The sequence below is a fragment of the Dermacentor albipictus genome, chromosome 9, assembly GCF_038994185.2.
Source record: "Dermacentor albipictus isolate Rhodes 1998 colony chromosome 9, USDA_Dalb.pri_finalv2, whole genome shotgun sequence".
NCBI lineage: Eukaryota > Metazoa > Arthropoda > Arachnida > Ixodida > Ixodidae > Dermacentor > Dermacentor albipictus.
The window spans coordinates 70,987,510-71,008,592 of record NC_091829.1 but is presented as its reverse complement, the minus strand read 5'-3'; the positions used below and the strand labels follow the sequence as shown (position 1 = coordinate 71,008,592).

Here is a 21,083-nt window from a genome sequence, read left to right as displayed (position 1 = left end):
CTTTCATCAACCAACTGCATATGGATTCAGTAATAGTAATATGAAAAAGTAGTTACAGGTTTCACTCAAATGAGGGCCCGTTGCCCTCATAAATTGTCTATCATACAATGATTGTTCACTGACATTGCGTTATTAGAATAACTGCCATGGAAGATCAGCCCGTGGTAGAGGGCACAGTGCAATCTGGTGCATTTAATTTATTAAAGTAAGGGAAAAAAAGACAGAATTCGCTCATCTAGACCGTTGACCCTTACATCAGTAGTATAGAGGTTAGCAATGCAGGCAATTAAATTAAAGCTGCAAGCATGGGCAGAGAATAATGGCATTTTGGGAGAACTTCAGAGTGGCTTCAGAATATTTAGGCATCTGGATGATGACTATCTGTCCTTACGCAGTGTACTGAAATATCCAGAGTAGAAAGGAGACCGTTACATGTGGCTTTTTTAGACATTACAAGAGCGTGTGACAATGTAGAGTGCAACATTTTATGGGATATTCTCGAAGGGGAAGGCTTAGGTGAAGATTGTATACAGCTTTTGAGAGATTTACCTAGAAAATACCGTTTGCATTGAATGGGAAGGGACGCGGAGCAAGGAAGAAAGTTGATATCAACAAGGGACCAAGACAGGGGTGCCCTTTATCCTCACTGCTGTCTGTGGTATACATGGTGAGGATGGAGAGGGCGCTAGAAGGAAGTAATATCGGGTTTAATCTCTTATACAAGCAGACGGGTACAGTAGTAGAGCAGCAGCTTCTGGGTTTGTTTTATGCGGACTACACTGTGTTGCTAGCTAACAAGCAAAGTGATATACAACATCTGGCTAATATCTATGGACAGGACAGTGAGAATTTAGGTCTGAAATTTAGCGTTAAAAAATCGGGTGTTACGCTATTAAATGAAAACAGCGAACAGACAGTGTCAATACGGGGCCAGGAAATATCTCACGTAAAGAATATAAATACCTTGGTATATAGATAAACAAAGGCAACAGCTATATGGAAACACGGCAAAAAGCAATAACAGTAAAGGGAAGAGAAGTGCGGCCATAATGACACACAGAGCGCTGTGGGGATACAATAGGTATGAGTTGCTCCGGGGTATGTGGAAAGGTGTAATAGTTCTGGGACTTACATTTGGAAATGCGGTTGTTTGCTTGAAGTCAGAGGTACAGTCAGGACTCGATGGCAACCAAAGGTCAGTGGGACGCCTAGCACTGGGTGCTCAAGGGAAGACTAAAAATGAAGCCGTGCAGGGTGATATGGGCTGGACAAGTTTTGAGAGTCAGGGAAGCTCACAATAAAATTGATTATGAAGAACGACTGAGGGATATAGCAGATAGTAAATGGGATGAGAGAGTGTTCAGATATTTGTACAGGAAGAATATTGACTCACAGTGAAGGAAAAGAACTAGGAAGCTTACCAGCAAGTATGCGACAGGTATGGTGAGCAATATGGCAACAGAGAACATCAATCAGAAATATGGGAGGTGCTTGCGATAGCAAAAGAAAAAGAAATGTGCGTAAGCACTCCGTCCATCGCGCTTATCAAAGCTGAGGTTGAGTTTGCCAGGGCGAACGGGTGCCAGTGAACCACGTATGCCTGACCCGCACTATGATCACATTCCGTGAACTTGTCATATCTTTTATACCCCCCCTCCCCCCCGCGCCATATCTCCTTGTATATAAGTGCGTTATTTAACATTATTAAACAGTTGGTAGTTTGCGCTACGTCCGTCCACGTCCTGTCCTTCCTTAATATCGTCTGTGTAAAACTGAGCGCAATATAACCATGAACGTTCACCAACTAGCCCTCTTCATTCCTTTACTAAATATCAATCAGAAAGTCAGAGAGGCTGAGATAATCTCATGGTTCGTGGTAATGGAAAATAAATCTGCTATGAGCAACTACATATTTAAGAGCAGAAAATGAAATCAGGAAAGAATTTACGGTAACTCAAAGGGAAGCTCATCACTTTTTGAAGTGAGATCAGGAAGCCTTAGAACACACACTTATAAAGCGAAAAATAAGCGATTCGCTGATGCGAATCATCAATATCAATCATCAATCATCAATATCATCAGCGATTCGCTGATGATATTGCCTTGCTTAGTAACTCAGGGGACCAATTGCAATGCATGCTCACTGACCTGGAGAGGCAAAGCAGAAGAGTGGGTCTAAAAATTAATCTGCAGAAAACTAAAGTAATGGTTAACAGTCTCGGAAGAGAACAGCAATTTACAATAGGCAGCGAGACACTGGAAGTGGTAAGGGAATACATCTACTTAGGGCAGGTAGTGACAGTGGATCCGGATCATGAGACAGAAATAATCATAAGAATAAGAATGGGCTGGGGTGCATTTGGCAGGCATTCTCAGATCATAAATAGCAGGTTGCCATTATCCCTCAAGAGAAAAGTGTATAATAGCTGTGTCTTACCAGTACTCACCTACGGGCCAGAAACCTGGAGGCTTACGAAAAGGGTTCTACTTAAATTGAGGACGACGCAATGAGCTATGGAAAGAAGAATGATGGGTGTAACGTTAAGGGATAAGAAAAGAGTAGATTGGGTGAGGGAACAAATGCGAGTTAATGACATCTTAGTTGAAATCAAGAGAAGGAAATGGGCGTGGGCAGGACATGTAATGAGGAGGGAAGATAACTGATGGTCATTAAGGGTAACGGACTGGATTCCAAGGGAAGGGAAGCATAGCAGGGGGCGGCAGAAAGTTAGGTGGGCGGATGAGATTAAGAAGTTTGCAGGGATGACATGGCCACAATTAGTACATGACCGGGGTTGTTGGAGAAGTATGGGAGAGGCCTTTGCCCTGCAGTGGGCGTAACCAGGCTGATGATGAAGAAGGAAGAAGAAGCATTTGCTTGCTATGATAAAGCTAGTGACATGATGCAGCACATTTTATTAGAATGAGAAGATATCTACCCAGCGGTCGATTTAGGCACCTCTGGCCTCCTTGAAGCCCTTGGGTTCTTACTTATTTATTTATTTACCCTCAGGGCATTTGGGGCGCTACAGAGGGGGTTCCGTGAGAGCAGGCCAAAAGTAAAGATGTCCGCAATAGAGATTAGTAATTAAGAGGCGAATGGAAGAGTGGTGGAAGTAGGGAAATGACAAATAATGGAAACATACAAAAACAACATTCCCAAAAGAGGTTCAGAAAATTTGGTTATGGGAATTTTTCGCAGGTTTTTCTCCTTTTATTTTTTAACGTGGGTAGGTCATATAATAACAAAAGCTTGGTGGCACAATCCACCATGCTGTACCAAAGGGGATGCTCATAGCATCCGTCCGTCTCTCCATTTGTCCATCCATCCATTAGTGCGCCAAACTGTTCGATTCCCTCCCAAACGTGCACCAACCAGCCCAGCCCAACACTGTGTCTGTCGCCTATACTACGCCCCGTCTTTAGCATTGTACGATTCCCTTGAAAATAATCTGCTGCACACACCACAATGCCGCCGCAAAATTCCTCTGTCACGTGACTGCGTATGTCATGCCAGTTTGCTGGTGTAACGCCAGTTGCTCCACCGAATGCACGCTCCCTAAATGACCGAAGGACGTTTTGATTTGAATTGCATGAAACAACTCAAAAGTACTGCACACATCGTACACTGGTATCAGGATTGCACCAGTCACGTCTGAAAATGTAGCGCCCTGAATTTTTGGGACACAGCGAATAACCTGTACAATACTGGCACAATAAACAGTCCGAGACTGCAGTGATGGGAGTCCCTCATGTGTGAGTGTTGTTTGTAACTGTATCTATAGAGTTGCGGTGTGTGGGCCGCCATATACATTAGCACTAGTTTGTACATACATGTGTATGTGCACATGTGCATCTAGGCTTCTGTGGATCCCCCATCTAAGGTTCAAGATATAATAGTCGGGTATGTAATTGATCTTTCAAATCGTACAACTTGACAACTCGACAATTTTCATCTGTTTGCATGGCATAAATCAGCATAACATCTTGCAGAAGCAATTGCCAGCGCATGTTCTACGCAACATGCTGATCTGTTTGCAATTATGAAACCCCGTGAGAGGAAGTGTTGGTAACTCTTTCTTTTTACTAACTTGCCAGGTTGCAGCTCATATTATGATTTTTTTTTCCGAGAAGTTGCTAAGTGATGATGATGATGATGACAATCAATTTTGCCTTTTCTATGTTTTAATTGTTTCAAGACATTCCCGTTATTGTTTTTACAGTGAATCTGTATATGACTAGCCCTCCGTCCATCATGCGTTCGCCGAAAACTCTTCCGGCGCAACCCCATGCGCATGTGCGAAATATGAGAAAGAGAGGCGCGCGATTGGCTGCACCAGTAGTAACGTCGTTGCTCTCCATCGCAGCCGAGTGCGCGCACAGCAGTTTCTCTCTAGGCTTCGAAATGGGTAGGCCACGCGTCATATGTACTCCTGAGGAGCAGGCAGCTTTCGATCAACAACGCCGCAAGCAGAACCGGGAACAAGCTCGCCTATGCCGTGCCAATGCTGCAGCCCGGGTGGCACATGAACAGGCTCATGCAGCCAAACGCAAGCAGCAACTGCGTACTGAGGATCCGGCAGCCTAGAAGGCCATCGTTTAATGAACCGCCAGTAACGGTACGGATCGTTAACCAGCTTCACTGGTTAACGATCCGTACCGAATGCTTGGGCAGTGTTTTTTTAAACGATAGATTTTAACTCAATGATAAACACCGGAGCCGTACGTTTCAACTTCACTGGTTAACAACCCGTACGGAATGCGTGGGCAGTGATTTTTTAAACCATAGACTTATATTGCCTGCATGCTGCTGTGGCGAGTCAACGGTCAGAATGTGTAAAGGCAAAACAACACATGATTTCTTAAAGATGCACCAGATTTTAAGATTTTGCTTTGTATATAGAAAAGCACCTTTGTTTCACCGAAAAAATATTTACTAACAAGCTCCTTGGCAGGCCTTTAAAGAGAGAGACGAGTGGAGCTGCATACCTTTATTAGAAAAAGCAATTGCAATTAGCCAATGTCCTCTAGGAATTGCACCAGGGAAATACACTGACCATTTGCGTCACTAAAAAAAAAGTCGTTATAAGATGCCCAAAAGGCAAAATTGTTTTGGTGATTAAAACTCACTAAAAATCCGCTACGTGACACCAATGCCCTGTTGCTACTATTTAAAACTCCGGTTTTACGTTATGTGTGAGTGAAATGGGGCATGCATAACTGCGAGTCGAGCATAACTTTCATTTGCTTGCACTCTAAATTTCTGCAACCGATAACTTGAATTCGTCTGCATCAAATATTACAATATATTTTTGCTCTTCTTTCACACGTGGCATATCGATCTAGAGCAAGATGTTGCTTGTAAAAACACTATTAGGCAGGGCCCCTTTAAAGGGCTTGTTGGTGTGGCCATCTTGAAAAAACAAGCGTAGCTTATAAATGATGCGCTGACGATCGTGTCTGCAAGTCATTGTGACATAGCGCGGCCCCCGAAAACAGCCAGAACTTCAAATCAAGTGCCGTGCACCTCCCTTCTCGAGGAAGCACGCTCCCATGTGCCTGCTCCTGGCCAGAGTCACAGTCCCGCGTCACGCACACCAACACCTCTTCGGAGTGCATGTTTAGTCACTCACCATGATTAATCATCAAATGTGGAAGATACAATGCTGCAATAAAGGAAGAGAAGGGAAGAAAATAAAGGATGCAGGGCTCGATCCTGCGGTATACGTTCAATGTTCCGGTGAGGGAGAAAGCAGGGAAGGAACACCACTTGGAAACGCTACTAGGGAGGTAGAGGGAGAGTCTCCATTGATCGTGACACTTTATGTTAACATGTTAACAGTACAGTTTCTTCTATATCCTCCAATAATGAACTGATTCGAAAACTTATTTCAGTAATACACTCCTTATAGGTGGTGTTCTGCAGCTTCCAGTGCACGTATAACCGAAATTTGCAATGAGGCCTGGGAAGAAGCCCTTTTAAAAAAGATTGAGCTGTGTAATGTGTTACAACGGACGAAGAAAATGGCTACATGGACAAATACAAGTCAGTCATGAGCAGGTAACACTAATCACTCTAAGTAATCGGGACTGGAAGTGTCAACCTGAGCAGTGTCGAATTTTGCCATATTGTCGAATCCTGTGATGGCTGCGTTTTTAGCCAATCAGAGCAGCCGTAAGCAACCATCTGAACCAGACAGCTGTCAAATTCGATAGCATGGCAGAAGTTGACAGTGCCCATGCATGTGCTCCTGTACTGGACATCGGCGAATTCCGTCACATTGTCAGCTCTGATTGGTCCAGAGGGGCTGCGTACGGTCGCTCTGACTGGCTCAAAATGCCGCCATTAAACAATTTTACGATATGGCGGAATTTGACGACGTTCCGAACGCCACCCTATAGGGCATGCTCACCAAGCGCGTATATCTTTCCCCCCAGGTGCGCGAGGGCGAGGGCACTGCGTGGCTCCTTCATGGAGGCCACCACGTCCCACTGGTCACGCTCGACGTCGTAGCGCTCCGCCGAGGTCAGCTGGCGGGTGCCGTCGTAGCCGCCCACCACGTAGATCCAGCGCTCCACGGCTACCACGCCTGCGGGTTGAATGCGCGTATACTGGTATACTAGAGTATACCAGGCTCCCTTTAGGGAACCATAAAGGGAGCTGATACATAACTCTATGCTATATACACACAATGAGCGCCCCCTTTCTGTGGCATGGTTACGAATACAGAAAAGACCAGAAGTAGAATAAAAAAAACTTGGCACAGCCGAAACGGGGCATTCTGAAAGCATCTCCATGCGTTAACAGCTTGAGGGAAGAAGAGCCAGTTTTCTTGAGAAGAGTGCGGTTGAGGGAATGACGGCTTTGTTTCAATCGGCAGCACACCATCGGCGGTGACAAGCATCAAAAGGTGCGATACATCTACGACCTTATTATTGACCTAATGTTGCATGCATGTATGCTTACACAATTATAAATTTATGCAGTGAGCATGAAAAGCTTTTCCCAGAAAAGAAATGTAGCTGTAACGCAGATGCCTTTCTCTGCAAGTATGGGGAAGCATACCAGGAAAAGTACACTTGTCCCATGATTCCTATATGTACTATAGGTGGAGACTAGGTGGCCAGGCATTGCAGGCCATTTTACAATTACAACAGATGGAATAAGTATTTGTTTACTCATACAACATTTACTAGAAATTATCACATAATTACACAATCATAAAAAACCTTTACTGATGTCTACCTCCACAAAAATTCGTTGCCGTAAAAAAATATTAGTAATTTAGCATGTTTACCCTACTACCATAAACCAAAGTGCCACCGAAGTGAGCTTGGTTTACCACACACGTGCAGTTAAGGGAAACTCTATCGCTTTATTTATTTTTAATCAATGCAACACACACAAAGCCATGGCAAACGAACACTGGCAGCATGCGTGCGATAAGAATGGGCTGAGCATTATCGCGGTCCTCGCGACTAAGGATGGCTTGCCCCCTGCAGCATTACAAATTCTCGACTATATCTTCCTATAAGGCCGATTACCCAACATATTCATTCTGTGCATGAAGTTATGTGCATGTAGAATTGAACAGAAGTGGTGCAGTAATATTCTCGTCCCCGGCTTCTGAGAAATTTAACACTATATCGATCTAGACCTCTGTGTTGTCACAGATGGTAGAAGGCAACATTGAAGTGGGTTTTGAATTCTTTGATAATGTGTGAAAATGCTGGGTGAAAAAGCAACATGGCTATGTATTACACGTAGTTCCATCTTCATCTCTGCAGTTAGGGCAATGAAATGCAGTTTTTACCGTACATGAGGAGATATACGTAAACATGAGGAGATGGTTATACTTCTTCCCCGTACATGGGGATGCAGCCTTTGGGCATGTAACCCTGGCATTTAAATCTAAAATAAATGAATTTTCTTTTCGCGATCGTAACATATACAGCCGAACCCACTTATAACAATATTCAAATGCCACGAAAATTCGATTGTTATAACTGATAATTGTTAAAACCAGGTTGCATGAAAAAATCGAAATAGGGGGATGGCAGAGCTGATCTTAGCAAACTATAATAGCAGGGAGGCCAGTGCCCCTCCCCACCACCTTCCTTCATCTGGCTGCTGATTGTGCTCACTTGTTTAACTGCTTCCTCCGATCCTGTGTAACACGCCACGACTGTTGGCATTAAAGCACCACGATAACTGCAAAGAGGGTCACGGGTGGCAAGCGATATGCGAGCATTGCCAAGGCAGCCCTTTAGTGGGCCCAAAAGGGGCCTTTTAAAAAATGCAAGGAGGTTGCCATGGCAGCCTGTCATCTTGAGAAATCCAGAAGAAATGCTGAAGCGAGATCGCCACAAGCGTCTCGCCACGTACGTCTCGCCACATACGTCGCACTGCATTCCACGAGAAAACCCTATGTCCATCAGCCTCCCCAACATCCTTCTCCAAGGTATCCAGGTGCTCCCCATGGTGCAGTGGGAGGTTCCTCGTGAAACACCGGGCACCAGGCAGCCAGACCTCATCATTACAACCGATAATGCGGCATTGGGTCATTGTAATAAGTGGGTTATTTCACCATGCAAAACATACAAAAGTTGATGGTGCAGCAGCTTCTCATTGTTATAACCGATATATTGTTAAAACCGGTATCGTTATAAGTGGGTTCGACTGTACCAGTAGACAAAAAAAAAAGCAGTTTGAAGAGAGATTATGTCCCATCGCTGTATTCGGGTCACAGGAGAACATACGCACCGGCACCGCTGCGGCTGGTGTTCATGGGTGCCACGTCGCACCACTGGTCCAGGTCCGGGTCGTAGCACTCGACCGAGCTGAGCCTTGCTTGGCCATTGTACCCACCCAGGGCGAACAGCAGCCGACGCTGGACGGCCACACCCACACCGATGCGCGCACGTGACATGGACGCCACATACGTCCACTTATTTTCGGCCGGGTCATATCTGCATGCAGCATGGCATGACCACCCAGTGCATGGCTATGGAGTTATGTTCCCATCTCCGAGGTCACGGGTTCGATTACCAACCGGATTCCGACGGAGGCTGAATGCAAAAAACACTCCCTAGGTTTCTGCTAATTGGCCGTAAACTGAGTAATGCCTTAGATGACTTAGGCTATACCCTATTTGTTTACTTCTACGTCTTTTTCAAGTAAGCAAACCACCCATCACCTCATTGCAAGCGGAATGCGCCGTATGACGCAGCACCTTGTGTTTGTGTGCGAGGGCATGACCTTATACACACGCAAACTGTCAACATGGAAGCTGTTAAGTACACGTCTTATGTGTATAGTACTTTATTGAAACCATGTACATGTCGTAATCTGGAAATAAAGAGACCTCCACGTTGAGCATATCACATGTGTTTCAATGCACCATGCTCCAAAATTAAGACAACTTTGCTTACGAGGACAGATATCATTGGTTGTGTAACAGGCAAAGACAGTTTCGCATTAAAATGTTTGTTTGAGTGTGTGTGTGTGTGTCTATATATATATATATATATACACAGTGAAGTAGACGCGCGTATGAAGCGGTTTATTGACGTTTCGGCCGGGGTCCGGCCTTCATCAGAATGCATTGCATGGTGTCAGTACAGTTAATATACATGCGCTTATCAACCAAATGAAGATACGTTAACATGAAAAACGAATAAAATGGGCGAACAAAATACATCCGAATCGTTCAAAGGATAGCTGACACGTGTATAGACCGATGGCGATTGCAAACATATAATCTAAGATACACAGTATAAAAACGTACCGAAATGAATTGTAAGAACCAATCGCCACGTGACAACAAAACGTCGATATGCGCTCAATATGTGCTATGTTATCAAGCAAGCACAGACACAGAAAAAGGGTAATAGCGACGTACTAGTAGAAGAAGGGACAAGTGACGGGCTACAAAGACAGGCAACTCAATTTTCCTACACATTCATTCATACCACACGCGACAGTATCAAAAACGAATAAAATGGGCGAACAAAATACATCCGAATCGTCCAAAGGATAGCTGACACGTGTATAGACCGATGGCGATTGCAAACATATAATCTAAGATACAAAGTATAAAAACGTACCGAAATGAATTGTAAGAACCAATCGCCACGTGACAACAAAACGTCGATATGCCCTCAATATGTGCTATGTTATCAAGCAAGCACAGACACAAAAAGGGGAATAGCAACGTACTAGTAGAAGAAGGGACAAGTGACGGGCTACAAAGACAGGCAACTCAATTTTCCTACACATTCATTCATACCACACGCGACAGTATCAAATTTATAGATAAGGAAGGATTCGCGGGCTTCTCTATCATAATTTGAGCGAAATCCAGACTGGATTTCGCTCAAATTATGATAGAGAAGCCCGCGAATCCTTCCTTATCTATAAATTTGATACTGTCGCGTGTGGTATGAATGAATGTGTAGGAAAATTGAGTTGCCTGTCTTTGTAGCCCGTCACTTGTCCCTTCTTCTACTAGTACGTTGCTATTCCCCTTTTTGTGTCTGTGCTTGCTTGATAACATAGCACATATTGAGGGCATATGGACGTTTTGTTGTCACGTGGCGATTGGTTCTTACAATTCATTTCGGTACGTTTTTATACTTTGTATCTTAGATTATATGTTTGCAATCGCCATCGGTCTATACACGTGTCAGCTATCCTTTGAACGATTCGGATGTATTTTGTTCGCCCATTTTATTCGTTTTTGATACTGTCGCGTGTGGTATGAATGAATGTGTAGGAAAATTGAGTTGCCTGTCTTTGTAGCCCGTCACTTGTCCCTTCTTCTACTAGTACGTCGCCATTCCCCTTTTTCTGTGTCTGTGCTTGCTTGATAACATAGCACATATTGAGCGCATATCGACGTTTTGTTGTCACGTGGCGATTGGTTCTTACAATTCATTTCGGTACGTTTTTATACTGTGTATCTTAGATTATATGTTTGCAATCGCCATCGGTCTATACACGTGTCAGCTATCCTTTGAACAATTCGGATGTATTTTGTTCGCCCATTTTATTCGTTTTTCATGTTAACGTATCTTCATTTGGTTGATAAGCGCATGTATATTAACTGTACTGACACCATGCAATGCATTCTGATGAAGGCCGGACCCCGGCCGAAACGTCAATAAACCGCTTCATACGCGCGTCTACTTCACTGTGAATATTTACCCGGACCCAGAACTGCTTTTTTTCTGGTATATATATATATATATATATATATATATATATATGTATATATATATATATATATCACGCGCTATCTGGTGCATACAAGAGGATGCATGGTCTTACGGTGAAACACCTACTGTATTTACTTGATTCTAACGCGCCCTCGATTGTAATGCGCACCTGTTTGCCGTGACCTAAAAAAAGTCCTTTACAGCACCGCGCACCTTTATTTCATACAGAAATACAACTTTCTCTCATTTGGAAAAAACAAAGATTTACTCCCAATGCACTAAAGTTGCAATATATAAGGAAGTCGCAGTGTCGCCCAAAAGGCGAAGCATCGATTACGATAGCAAATTAGTAGACAGCTATACGAAAAGTAAGGACAGTAGTTTTAGCAGCCGTATAAACTTTTAAACATATGCTTACTAGCTAACTTAACAAGCATCGTGGCGCACAAGCAAGCATCAACACGTCTCACTCAATGACTGTGGAAGCTCTTTATCAAGATGCTGGAGTGAGGAAGTGCGGTATCAGGGGCGAGGGAATTGACCTTTGTGTGGCCTCTCGCTTCAACACGAACTAAGCAACGAGGACACAGCACAGTGCACCTAGATGCTCTTGTCTCTGTCGCAGATCCCTTTCAAGATAGGGGCCGAGTGGCCGCGCTGTACATTGTACATAGCAGCCGCTGGTGTAGAACGCCTCCGCCAATCCTGCACGCAAGTTTCGGGAACTCTGAACGCCCGTGATGTGGCCCGATTTCTGTCCTTCTCCACACACGTGGTCGCTTTCCTTTTAATTGCGATACCGTGATGAACTCGGCATGTATCTGCAGTCAGATACTTAAGTCTTAAGATACTTAAGCCAAAGGAAGCACTGCTTAAGCAGACATACTACAGCACATGGAGGAAGCTACAGCAGCTAGGCTCGAAGCGCGTACAAGGTGGCCATTTTGAAATGCCGATGGCAATATGGTAATGCAGATTTAGGGTCGTACTCGATTCTAGTGGGCACACAATTTTGGGACCCGTTTTATCGGAAAAAAAAGTGCGCATTAGATTTGAGTAAATATGGAACTACGGAACGGAGTAAATACGGTCACAACACAATAGGTGCGAATGATACTTGTGTTGGTCCTTTTTAATGCCTGTGTTCTTTCTTCTTTGCACATAGCTTGTCATCGTTATGATGAGATAGCTTGTCATCGTTATGATGAGAAGCCATCACCGTACACTAGAGGCTATATACAGTCGAACCCTGTTCCAGCGATGTGCTTGGGGCTGTAGCGGCGCGGCGATGGAGCTGCGCACCACCCACGCAGCCACAAGCAACTCTGCGGGGCATCCCGTGGGCCTCCCGCAAGCGGACCTTCGCGAGTGCTGGACACCAGACACAAGGACACATGATCCGACTCACTGTGCCGAACGTCGTGCGCGAGCTCCCTTTTCTGATTACTTTGTTTACTGCTTTCATTTCGCACTACGTCCGCGCACCGCACTTCTCTATGCTCCTTCTCCGTCTTTTCTCTTCTCTCTGTAAAGTCCTCGCCACTTCCGGCGCGCTGCGCACGCCCGCTCTATTTTCTCTCTTTTGTTAGAATAAACTAGACCTCATTACCGAAAAGACGTGTCTCACTTACCACGGCTCTACAGGGCCTTCAAAATGATTCGTTATGCGGATCACTTCATTGTGAAGGTCGCACAATGCGGCATTCACAATAAAACACAGACAGATTAATGATTCCTTCGTTATACGGGTCATTTCACTGTACAGAGGTGCTCGTTGCAAGGATGCTTGACTGTATGCTCATAGTGAAACCGGATTGGTGCGCACCTCTCTACGGAGTAGTGCTGGGTGGCACCGCACGACCCTCCGACGGCGTAGAGCAGCCCGTCGAGCACGGCCACACCAACGCGGTTTCGAGGCACCTGCAGGTCGGTGCAGGTGCTCCACGCGTTCGCCACCGGGTCGTAGCAGTCTACCGAGGCGCAGTCGTAGCTCTGCGTGATGGCGGCCATCTTGCACAAAGCCACTGCTCCGTTGCCTGTTCTTTACGATATGTGATGCGCTCATGTCGCACATCAATGCAAGAGCGAACCGGCTGTCGACTGCGATCGCGAGTTTTCTGCTTCACAGGGTTATGCGTCGTGAGTAATGTACAAAATGCATGCAGTAAGCTAAACAGTCTTTACGGGTGTACCAAATACCACAGCTGCATTTCGAGAGCGGCACGAGCTTTGTGCACGTGCGTATGAATACGAGCATGTGCGTTTCTCCGCTAGCATCGAGGCATCCTCAGTGCGTTCAGGCAAGCCCAATGACATTCAGTATGATCCGTGAAGGAGGTATGGTACCAGAGAGGTATGAATGAGAGACTGACATCGTCAACTAAGGAAAGGAGGAGGCACCGCACTGAAATAATAGTATTTGCCGATTATAAACTGCCTATCATTGTCAGCCTATTTAAGTACGCTGCAGGACAAACGCCTCTGCTGCTCCATCCGCTTGCGCAATAAAGCTGGACCTGACACACAATGTTGTCCTCACGCTTACATGAAGGAATCTCCCGCGTATTTACAGACATGTGGTGTAGCTTACAATGTCATCAACACTTAATTTTACATTACTCCTGTCGTCAACCGAATCAACACTTCCCAATTGCATCACTTTGTATGGTCCACTGCCGTACTCTATACAGGCTTTATTTCGCTTGCAACCCATTCAATTTCTCTAGTACACCACCGGTTATCTGCTCCACGCATTACACAAACTTCCAGCTCCACACATTTCTCGACCTAACCTAACCTACACAGGTATACCGTCATACTCCATAACCGATACATACCCCTCATGTTTTTAACCTCTAGACACTATGTACAACCATAAAATTAAGTTCGGATGCTCCTTGCTCGGCTCTTGGCTTCCCTTCAAGCTTCCCTGTCATCATTTCTTACTGGGGAGCATTTATGCAAAGCTACACCATGCACACAGCGAGGTTCTATCCGCCAGCCGTCATATGGGCGTTACGGCGCATACCTTGTCCTGGCTGTTGTTTCTCCCTCCAATCGCGTACAGCTTTCCGCTGAGGAAGGCGGCTCCCAGGCCCGAGCGCGGACAGCCAAGCTCCGCGAGTCGGAACCACTGCTGCGGGGGGCAGAGGCACTCGAGCGCACCCAACGAATGCTGCTGGTAACCGCCCACGCAGTACACCACCTGTGCCACCTGCGGACGCCGCTGGGTCACCGTGTACTGGCGCCGACCCGTCAGGTCCTGCATCGTGCACGGATGTGTAATGCACACCAAACACGTACCCAAAGGGGGGGCCCCCCCCCCTCAAATAGTATGCATACCCCCTTCCCCCTCCCCACCCACACCACCACTTCCCAGACACATTCCTAAAGCGCCGCCAAATCAATGTTGAGACTTGACAGCTATTGGGCGGTCAACATTTACTGCATTTTTCACTCCTTTTGGATGGCGGTAGTTATCGGCCTCTCCTGGGATATGGAGGCCAGTTTCCTCATCAATTCGGTGCCTGCACGATTAACTCCAGATGCATTCAGTTGTCACCGTCTATTCAAAAGTCAAGTGCATCAGTGTTGCTTCGTTAGTTTAACCTCCTTCATTTAGACTGATCCAGGGACCAGGAAAGGGATTCAGTTCGTGGTCAGCTGGTCTGTACGCACGTGGAACGAGTTGCCACCAGAGAAAATGCGAATTGTGTTTAACTTTTCTTTTTGTTTCATTATTTCTTCGAGTGACGGCTCACCGCGACGCTGACAGATCCTCGAAACCATATACCCGTGATATGGGTTAGATAAGGTGGAAAATAAAATAATGCGTGACAGCGTCCATCATCAAACCCTGCAATAACCTTTAAACTCATTGGTAATATGACTGTCACCTGTTAACGTGTTTGGTTTTTCCCTAATTTTACAGCTCTTTTCGTGCAAAATTGCCAACTGGAAACAAGAGGCACAAGGATTTGAGAAATTATGCGATCTACTAAGGCAAAGAGCCAAGGCAACAGCCAAACAGGAAGGAAAAGCGAAAATTAACAAATTTAACCATTGTTTATGAAAATATTTATGGATCAAGGTCTTTTTATTTAAAAAGGAAGAAGAGAAAATGCCACCGGAAGTGGAGGACAATTCCGTGTGTTCTGAATGACGCTTCTACAGTTACCATTCGAGCCGCCTAACGTAGCCACTTCTCTGCTGTGCTTATGTAGGTGTTTTTCTAACCTTCCGCGGTGGGCGCAGTATGTGTAGAATCGCAGCTTCCTGCGCCATACGCGGTTGTACGCAACTGGCGGCCACGCATCGTTATGTAACTTCCCAAATAACAATATGAGTCGGTTGTGGCACTTGTTAGAGCAGTAAACGAGGGATCCAAAAGAACTGTGATTGTTCCGCAAATATATATTTCTGCATAATTCTTCCAGAGCTAACTCAAAAAATGCTACTACAGTTGGATACAAATGAAGCCCTGCCCATGCCCTCATAACCACCAGCCACTGTTCCTCAGCGAGGCTGCAAACAGTTCGGACTTCAAACATTCCCTGTTACCTAAAAAAGTGGTAACAACAAAAATAAAGTTATAAGCGCGTAATTTTGTACGTTTTCACTCGTCTAATGCAGTAGAACGGTGAAAGCCTAATTCTTTATTGAACTGAAATAAAATGCATGCTTCGTTACAACTATTCGTTGTGAAGTTTCACTTCAGTTGGCAGTGAAGTTTCGTGAGTAAAACAGGTTCAGCAGTGAAATGAACTGCACCGCAGACTTTTGGAGAGCGAAATGCTCAGACTCCATACGTCCATGTATGTTGCACACCTCATTGCTTCCGCCGATGAAAAGATTCTTCAAGAACAGCAGACGCTCCGGAGGTATCAAGTATGACGCAATATTGAAAAGGCCGCATGACGACGATTTTGTTCGCTTCTGTGATTGACTAGTGGAGTAACACAACTCTGCGCGGTCTGTGTGCCTTTGTTGCCAACTGCTGTTTTTTAAGGTTCTATTCTGCTAAAGTAATCTTTATTTTACACTTTTGCATCTACTTGTTCTTGGCAGTGTTCTTCCTGCGCTTCTTTCCTACGCGAGTCTATTTGACGTGGTTCCTTGTTTGCCAAGTAAAAGAGAGGTGTATCGCACAGGCAACCTGTAAAATACACCTTATTTCATTTCCCTTTTGTGATGCGTTTTTATGCCGAATGGCGGGCGTTATTCACATTTGTACTAGTAAAGGTACCCCCCCCCCTCATTTGCATAGAAAGGTTACCTTGGGTTGGCCTTCCTCCACCCCCCTCCGAAAAAAAATCCTGGGTATGTGCCTGACGCACACGTATATACACACGCACTGGGTAGTTGGCACAGTCGTTACATGCAGATAAATGCGACAGAAGACATAAGACGTGTAAGAAGACGTGACGAAGAAAAACAGACCACAGTGCGCACTTATATGCAGCATGCTGCCTATTTCTGCACTGCGTGCGTGACGCAAAGGCAACAGATTCTCCACTGACGTGGATAGTCACTATCTCAGGGAAAAGGGCACATGAAACTCTTTAGAGAAAGTCACTCCACAAGCGAACTATGTATAACTTTTATCTAGTAGCTCTGTTGTGTATATTTTAATAGTTATTCTCTTTAACCTCTCTATCTTATCTCCCTGTATTTTGACTCCTTCGCCACCAACGCCCACTACTGGCCGTCATTCGGGCATCAGCGGGTTGCACCAGACAGTCACACTGCGGTGAGCAGAAATTTTCTTTGCTTCCTTTAATTAATCAATTAGTTAATTCATATATTTATTTATTCATTGAATGATTCATTCATTATTTTCAATAAGTAATCAATTACTGCTTTCCGGCCAGTGAAAAACTAGAGCTGTCTGCTGAGTTTCTGGTGTTTTAAAGCTTTTAATAACTGCAGCGTGTATGGTGGGAGGGGAGGCGGCATGAGTCAAATTGAACTAACTAAACAAGCTTTTCTTCCATAGCAATGTATGGTATCTTGGCATACCGTTTCAGTATGTTTGAATTAAGTGAGAGGTCAAATGAACTCCGGCCGAATTAACGAGCATCGACTGCCATCTTAAAATGAAACCATCATTGCGAAAGAAAACAGAACAGTTGTTGCACGAGTGCCATCGGAGACTTACTCAATCTACGAAAATGTAAGCGAAATGTCACAAGGATTCTGTGCCTTCCATCGCTTCATCATGCAGTGTTTAATTCTACTGTGCCAGAAACCGCACCATCTTCCCTCTAGCGGTGCTTGCATGCCACTGAAGAATGCATGCGTGTTTGCGCAGCGGGCTAGACGCTAAGCGCCCGAGCAGTCTCTAATGTGTACGGCTTTGGCGTCCCCAAGCACCACCCAGTGGCCGTCAATACCGTATTACAGGGCTTTTGGTTAAATTTTTGCTGTTATTCGATTTGCTGCGCTTCACACTTCGTTTTGCCAGTTCAACATGGTGGTATCTGCACATTGTTGCCACTGACTTCACTCTGTGCAGATTTCATGGATGACGAGTTCGCGCGGCATTCCCTGCACTCCTTAGAAAAATATAGTGCAGTGTTCCTGCAGGGTTTGCACCTTGCCGGTTGTGCACGAACAATAATGGGCACTGAACTGGAGTGAGCTAGTTCCCGAAGTGCACGGTGAATCGAATGGACCTCTAAGTATACACGAGTGCTTTTGCATACCGCTTCCACGGGAACAAGTGTAAACATTGCTGCTCCGTATTTGTGTACCACATACGTGAGATGTATACAAGGCGACAGCACTGACATTGCCTCTGCTGCCTGGGAGAGGAGCTCTTCCTCCAAGAAGGGCATGCAGGCTTTCGTTTGAATGTCAGCATCACATATCTTGCAGGCGCGACCATCGCTGCATAATATAAGTGCCGTGCTTTTCTGCCATCTTGTAACATGTTGAACCGAGAGGGGCACGTGTTAAGATTGGAGTGCATGTCTGAGCAGATCATGTACCTGAATGATGCGGTGCAGGTAGTCGCTGCACTGGGGCAGGCTGCGCACCAGATCGCAGGTCTGCAGCTGGTGCATCAGGAAGCGCGGCGTGAGGAAGTGGCAGCGCACCGCATACAGCACGTCGGCCATCTTGGCGCGCCTGCGGTGCTCGTCGTGCTTGACCCAGCGCAGCACGGCGTTGAACACCTCTGACTCGCAGCGCACGTTCAGCTCGTCGTGACGCACCAAGGCCACCAGCTGGCTCGCGGTCAGGCCCAGAAACTCCTCACCCTCAGACACCTGGGCAGGGGAGGGTTGTTTGGTCGGATGGACAGACGAACAGGCAGAAACAGACGGATAGACACGAACGGACAGACAGACAAACAGTCACAAATGGATGGGCAGTGATCGGTTCCGTTCAGCGCCGGAGAAGCACAAGGGCTATGAGAAATAAGTGCCCTAATAGAGATGGACACTATACAGGCTAGGAAAAAGAGTAATAATAAACTAGGATAAACCTAGGATACAGAGTAATAATAAGCTCTATTAGCAAATTATGGTTTCACGATAGCAAGGAAGTCACGCTCACCTTGAGAAGAGGCTTGGCAAGTCGGAGAAGGCACAAAAGAAATAAGGCGAGTTCTATCGACTAGCTCACCACGACATTAGAGACTCTAACAGGTTATAATCGGTAAAGATAAGATACACTGTGTTCTAAACACACGAAAGAAGAATTGCAGCAAGTCTTAAGAACTTTACCTGCGCCAGTAAGAGAAAAACAATACATCGAAATCTGTGGCGTCACACTGACGCAACAGCACTGACATTTCGGCGTGCTTAGTACAAATGAAACAAAATTTATGTTTCAAAACTTCCTCTACTAAATAGTATCAAACTGACCCTGCCAAATGAATGAAAATAGCGTTTTGAATTATGAGACCGATTTATTATTGCTTTTTAGTGCCTCTTTAACTGAACAAGGTACTTGAAAGCTCAGTACACAAAAGCTGTCCTACCAGCCCCAGGTTCTTCTAGTGGTGCCCTTTCGCGTGTGACATCAAAGGGCAGACTCCACTGAAGCGCCGTGCGCTCGCTTGCTAAGTGAAGGTAACTTGGCGCTGTCGGCTGAGCTGCTCTGCTCGAGCTTTTGAAATGAGAGTCTGCAGGTTTCACAGTATATTAGTATATCAGTAACAGTATATAGGTATTGTTCGAGGACACTATTTTCTGCGAAATCGAGCGGAGTCACCATCGTCGCCACACTTACTGTCAATTGCTCCTGCCATCGTCTGCTATAGTCATCAGTGTGTACACGTGCATGTACGGTTTTGGTTGCTCAACATTGCTGTTCTGCTGTTGCGGCACACTCATGGTGATTTGCCAGCCCTTTTTCGATAATGAACTGCGGCATTTGGCTTTCAGCTATTATACGTATGCACTGTAATAATCTGTTTGTCCAGCGCATGCTTGTGTGTTCGGTCGCCCGCTCCGTTGGCCAAACACATTCCAGTTTGTTGCTGAAAGACGTTTGATGCCATCTGAATAACGTTTGATGCCATTCTCCGGAAATGAGATGGTCGTTGCGGTACATTGATATACGCACTGCTTTAGCAGCACCGACCCAAAATGCGATCTGGAGCGTCTAATAGAAGGGCGGACAAAATTAGTGGGCAAAACAAACAAGACCTTAGCAAGGTGGTTTTAATTAAACTTAATTGTTCCCGTCGTGACACAGCTTGCCCCTGCAAGTTAGTCGGCTGAGCATAACCCTCTCTTCATTTGCTCCTGCCATGGGTACAGAGTACATTTTCCAGGTGGGATTCATCCAGCGATGACAATTAGCACGATAAAATCAGGCAACAACCTTTGCTTAGATCACCGTTTTCTATATAGCTTGTTCTGTAAGAGCCTCATAAGTATTATGCTACGACGGAAAAAAAAGGGGGAGGAGGGTAGATGTACAAAGGTGTTATAACATGTTTACAGGCATTCCTGCATTTCTTTTTATAACAATACTTTCATTTCCATGCTGATAAAGTGATGTCTTCTGAGTTGTCTCTGGTAGTCTGAAAGTGTGTTGAACCGAAATAGTCCTGTGCTAACCTACACAAACAATATTTTTGCACTAGAAAGGGGTAATGAGATTAAATTGCATGCAAGAAAACAGTGTAAAGCAAGCTTGACAATTGAGCAAGATGATACAATGTGGTGAAACTATGTTCGAGATAAACCGCTTGTCACAAAAAAAAAAAAAAAGATTTTTCTGGTCAGGAAAAGCTTTATAATGCAACACCAATATGCATTGGCACCGTCATGCGATAAGAGCCACATGCCCAGATACCTACACAAGGCATAACGCCCTGTCGCAGGCCAGTTTCGCTGCAACCAACCTTGTTTATCCATAGCAAGTTTGAGAGCAGCACAATAACAGTGCGCAAGCGGCCCGTAACGTGGTGTTTTTTTTCTTCATATTTCACGGGCTTTCTTTGGAATGCAGAAGAAAGGACCACGCGAGGTGTATTGTGTTGGAAACAATTTATTGAAAGGTTTCTCAAGGTGCTCTACAACTCTGCGTATCACACTTGGGGTCTGCAGCCAATACTTAAAAAGTAGATTAATTAAACATAACTAATCCGTTAGTTAAGGGGAAAATAAAAAATAGCCTGAGTAACTCTAGGCCAGTGCCAACATTACGCATTCGGTTCAACACACGTCTGGAGTACCTTTCATTTTTAAAGCTTTGGCTGAAGTTATGTGGGACAACCTGTATATATAATGGACGATAGGACAGCTATAGTCAGTGACAACTTAAAGATTACAAACAAGCTATACCCACAAACAAGCAATGTGCCTGTCCTTCAGAGTGAGTAGGCAATTGTGTACAACCGAAGTGATATT

At 45.2% G+C, this 21,083-nt stretch overlaps 1 protein-coding gene across 2 annotated transcripts in view; it reads right to left on the bottom strand.

Annotated features, from left to right (window-relative positions):
• Keap1 (kelch like ECH associated protein 1) overlaps nt 1–21,083 on the bottom strand; it is a 30,531-nt gene that overhangs the window by 1,341 nt on the left and 8,107 nt on the right. For both annotated transcript variants that reach the window (XM_065440341.2, XM_065440343.2), the window contains exons 5-9: nt 18,207–18,485; nt 14,246–14,479; nt 13,043–13,209; nt 8,765–8,970; nt 6,414–6,590 (exon numbers count right to left, since the gene is read on the bottom strand). In XM_065440341.2, the coding sequence (XP_065296413.1) occupies nt 6,414–6,590; nt 8,765–8,970; nt 13,043–13,209; nt 14,246–14,479; nt 18,207–18,485 (1,063 nt within the window). The remainder of the gene's footprint in view (nt 1–6,413; nt 6,591–8,764; nt 8,971–13,042; nt 13,210–14,245; nt 14,480–18,206; nt 18,486–21,083) is intronic.